Genomic DNA, 3638 nt, shown 5'->3' with positions numbered 1-3638 from the left:
TATTGGTCAGATTGCAATGTATCAAATGTTTTAATAAAGAAATATATGTTTCTCCTAATTGTAATTAACTATATTTTAAATTAGTAGTCTAATGTATGTATGTGTGTATGTAAAAGACAGATATACGTACATGTCAATTTAATCTTTGATAATTTGAGATAATGCTTGTGAAGCTTTGTATAATCAGTTATTAAAGATGTCCATTCTGACTTTTCTATTTTACATGGATCTTTTTCAATTTTACATGCAACATTTTTCTCAGAAAAAGGAACTAGAGTAGTAAGACTAACTCGTTTGTGACCTTTCACAGTTTGTGCTAATTCTTCCATGTTTCCAGTCTTTGTCGATTTTCGTCTTGGAAAGCCAGAACACTAGAATTAAAGTTTTATTTCTTTTTCTTCTTATAAAAATATACAGAGCAATACGTGAGTAAATTTTATCGATACTACGAACCATGACAGAACATTTTGGCACAAAACTGCATGATATGTACCGACAATTTTTTAACTGATGAATAATAAATAACATGATTAACTTTAATTTTAATTAATTGCTCATTTCCATCGACCTAAATGTAAAATAAAGTCTATAAGTACAGGAAAATAACCTAATCTAAACTGGTTATAATAGCAGGAAAACATTTGTTTCCGCAATTTTCAGATAATATAATTTCGTACTCACAGTCATTTTCATGCGCTAACATGATTCTTATCATTAGTACATATTTATTATTATATAATCGTATTAATAAAAACTTTCAATACGTTTGAATATTACTGAAAGTGAAGAGTGAAGAGATGAACTATATAATATTAAGCTGACTTTTCATGCGGAGCACGCTACATGCGCTACAGCAGCAAAATGTCATGTGATTTAAATTTTCGAGAACTGAGCTACGTTCGGAAACATTAAGATACGTATTCATGATGTCGCTTATTACTCATATTTAGCGTCAAGCGAGTCAAACGTAATTTTATACGTCGCTTAAAGATGCATTTTCATGAGCTGCTCAATCCGTTTCATCGATAAAAAAGATCACATGACGATTTTTGTCGCACAACTATTAAAACGATAATTTTATACATAAAAAAGGGCAAAAAATATTAAATTTGACATTTGAGCAACAGATTCGATATGTTGTTCGTATTTAGATAGATAAAAAAAATTTTAATAAATTTTTCTTTTAAATATAATATTTATAATAATTACATTTAAGAAATTTAGTAATTTATATAAAAATAATAATAAAATATAGCTAGCAATAGCGGTTAGACTATTATTTATAAGTAAATTTGATTAATTTATATTAAAAAAGTAAAAAATTTTTAATAAAAGGGGTTTTTATATAATAAAATATGAAAAAATTTTGATATATTTAAGAGAAAGTTGTTAAATTTTATAATAAGTAAATTATAAGTAGAAATTAGGATTAGATATCCTATTATTATAATAAATGTTGGAAAATTAAAAATTAAATGTTAAACATTAAATGTTAAACGTTAAATTTAAATAATTTGGCGGTATTTTAAAAGGTTAGAGAAACTTGTTTTATAAATGATGGTCCACAATAGGCAGGTCTTAATAGAAATTTTATGTACTGTTGTTTAAAAATTATTTTATTAGGAAATATAATTAATAGATTAGATTAAATTTGAATTCAAATTAAAATGTAGAATTATTAAGTAAAAATGTGTTATATTTAAGTAAATTAGAAGTATTTAGATTTTAAACATTTTAGGTAAAGAGGATTTAATAGTAAATTTATTAAATTTAATAAATTTGAATTTATATATAGATATAATACGTACAAATTGCCCGTCATTTTTATAAAAGAATAGTTGGAAGAAGTTATAACAAAATAATTATGTGTATTTAGATGATAAGTGTGTAATTTGAATTTAAGTATTATAGTATGTTTGAATTATAAGAATTATAAAAATTATTGGAAGATTGATCAAGTATATTATACAAATAATATTTAAAAGTATGGGAAGATTTATTTAGTAGATAATTAAAGATATATAAATTATAAAGATTTTTAAAGTTAAAAGACAGATTTTTTTTGGAATACAGCCTATTCACTGAGCGATTGGTTTTTACTTACAGATTTATAAGTAAGAATCAATCGCTCGCTGAGTAGACTGCATTCCGAAACTCATTAAAAAAAAAGTGTTGCAACCTTTTAATCGGTGAGTGTACATTTGCAAAATTTTAGAATAATGCGATTATTAATTTTGTGTCTGCATTTCTAATTTAAATAATTGACTACAATTGTCGATTGATCGTTTTGACGCAAATAGCATTCCTTGTATATTTATTTATTCTCCAAAGTTTTGAATGTTATTTCATAATTAAAATTAGCATGCTCTTTTGCAGTATTTTAACATTAAACTATAGGTTTATTCGCGTCGCATGCTCCAACATGCTCCAATGTGCTCCTATCATAACTCCTTACTTCAATGCGCTCATTAGAGTGAGTAGAAACTATGGCAAGAGCATGTTGGAACATACGACGCTAACAAACCTTATGTATCAATGGCTTAGTTTCCACCGGGGGTTTAAACCGGATCAGAATGTAAAAATCAACCAACTACAGTCGAGCATTTCCCTGTCGTTCGACTGTAACAAGAAAATACTCGACTGTAATTGGTTGGAGTTCTTATTCTGATCCGGTTTAAACCTCCCCCTCCCCTGCCCTCTCCTCCTACCCCCAGGAATAGGAATCAGGAAACAAAGAATAAGGGTATATCCACACAAACTTGCATAGTCAAATAAACGTATGCATAACATAAATTATCTAATCACATTTTACATGTATCTTTATAAGAGAAATGCGATTGGATAATTTTGTTTATGCGGCTATGCAAGTTTGTGTGAATATACTCTAAGAGGTTCCGCACAATAAAAGGAACAAGGAAACAGAGAATAAGAATTAAATCTATCAAAAACTGTGTATTCCACAATACATGATTTCTGATAGGTTGAAATTCTTATTCTCTGTTCCTGTTCCCTGTTTCTTTTATGGTGCGCAGCCCCTAAAAATTTTAATCTCAGAAATTATATATTGTGGAATATACAGTTTCTGATAGGTTGAAATTCTTAGGATCGGTTTATAATAGGCCGTAACCGTAATTCGGTTTCCATAGCCGTAATGGCCGTTACCGCAATTTGTTAAGGAACGGTTTATAATAGCCGGTACTTTGCTGTTATAGCCGCGATATAGTTAACCTCAAAGTCGTTAATAATATAAATAAATTTTAAATTTAATAAAAAATATGGATTTTACTGACATAGCAATGCGTATAAGCGCCAAAATTATTTGAAAGTCAAATCAGTATCGTTTATTTTCATTTCTTCTAATTTAAATTTTTTTTCGAACAGATTAAAAGAAAAGTTTTTTTACATTTGAATCTCTTGGTATTTTGCACTTTTTCATTCTTTTGTACTTTTTCCATATTTTTTCGTGATCGTAAGCCGATAAAAAAGTATTGTTCGTTTTGTCTCTTGGGAGTTACTCCGAATGAACCCACCGTATTTGAAATATAGGATTCACATTATCTCTCACCGACGAGATACTATTAAAGACCGTCAACCCTGGACAAATTTTCGGCAGTATAAAAAAGGCCCCCCTAAGAGCC

The 3638-nt window shown here is 28.2% G+C and overlaps 1 protein-coding gene across 1 annotated transcript in view; it reads right to left on the bottom strand.

The window, feature by feature from the left end:
- The window catches only part of LOC108754354 (protoheme IX farnesyltransferase, mitochondrial), a 2417-nt gene extending 1620 nt beyond the window's left edge, over positions 1-797 (bottom strand). Inside the window, exons 1-3 of the mRNA XM_018496598.1 lie at positions 682-797; positions 454-568; positions 120-371 (exon numbers count right to left, since the gene is read on the bottom strand). Coding sequence (XP_018352100.1) covers positions 120-371; positions 454-528 — 327 coding nt within the window. The 5' untranslated portion in view covers positions 529-568; positions 682-797. The remainder of the gene's footprint in view (positions 1-119; positions 372-453; positions 569-681) is intronic.
- Positions 798-3638: the final 2841 nt, after the last annotated feature.

The sequence above is a fragment of the Trachymyrmex septentrionalis genome, unplaced genomic scaffold (genome assembly GCF_001594115.1).
Source record: "Trachymyrmex septentrionalis isolate Tsep2-gDNA-1 unplaced genomic scaffold, Tsep1.0 scaffold79, whole genome shotgun sequence".
Lineage (NCBI taxonomy): Eukaryota > Metazoa > Arthropoda > Insecta > Hymenoptera > Formicidae > Trachymyrmex > Trachymyrmex septentrionalis.
Note: the sequence above shows the minus strand (reverse complement) of the source record. Positions and strands in the feature narration are given on the sequence as shown.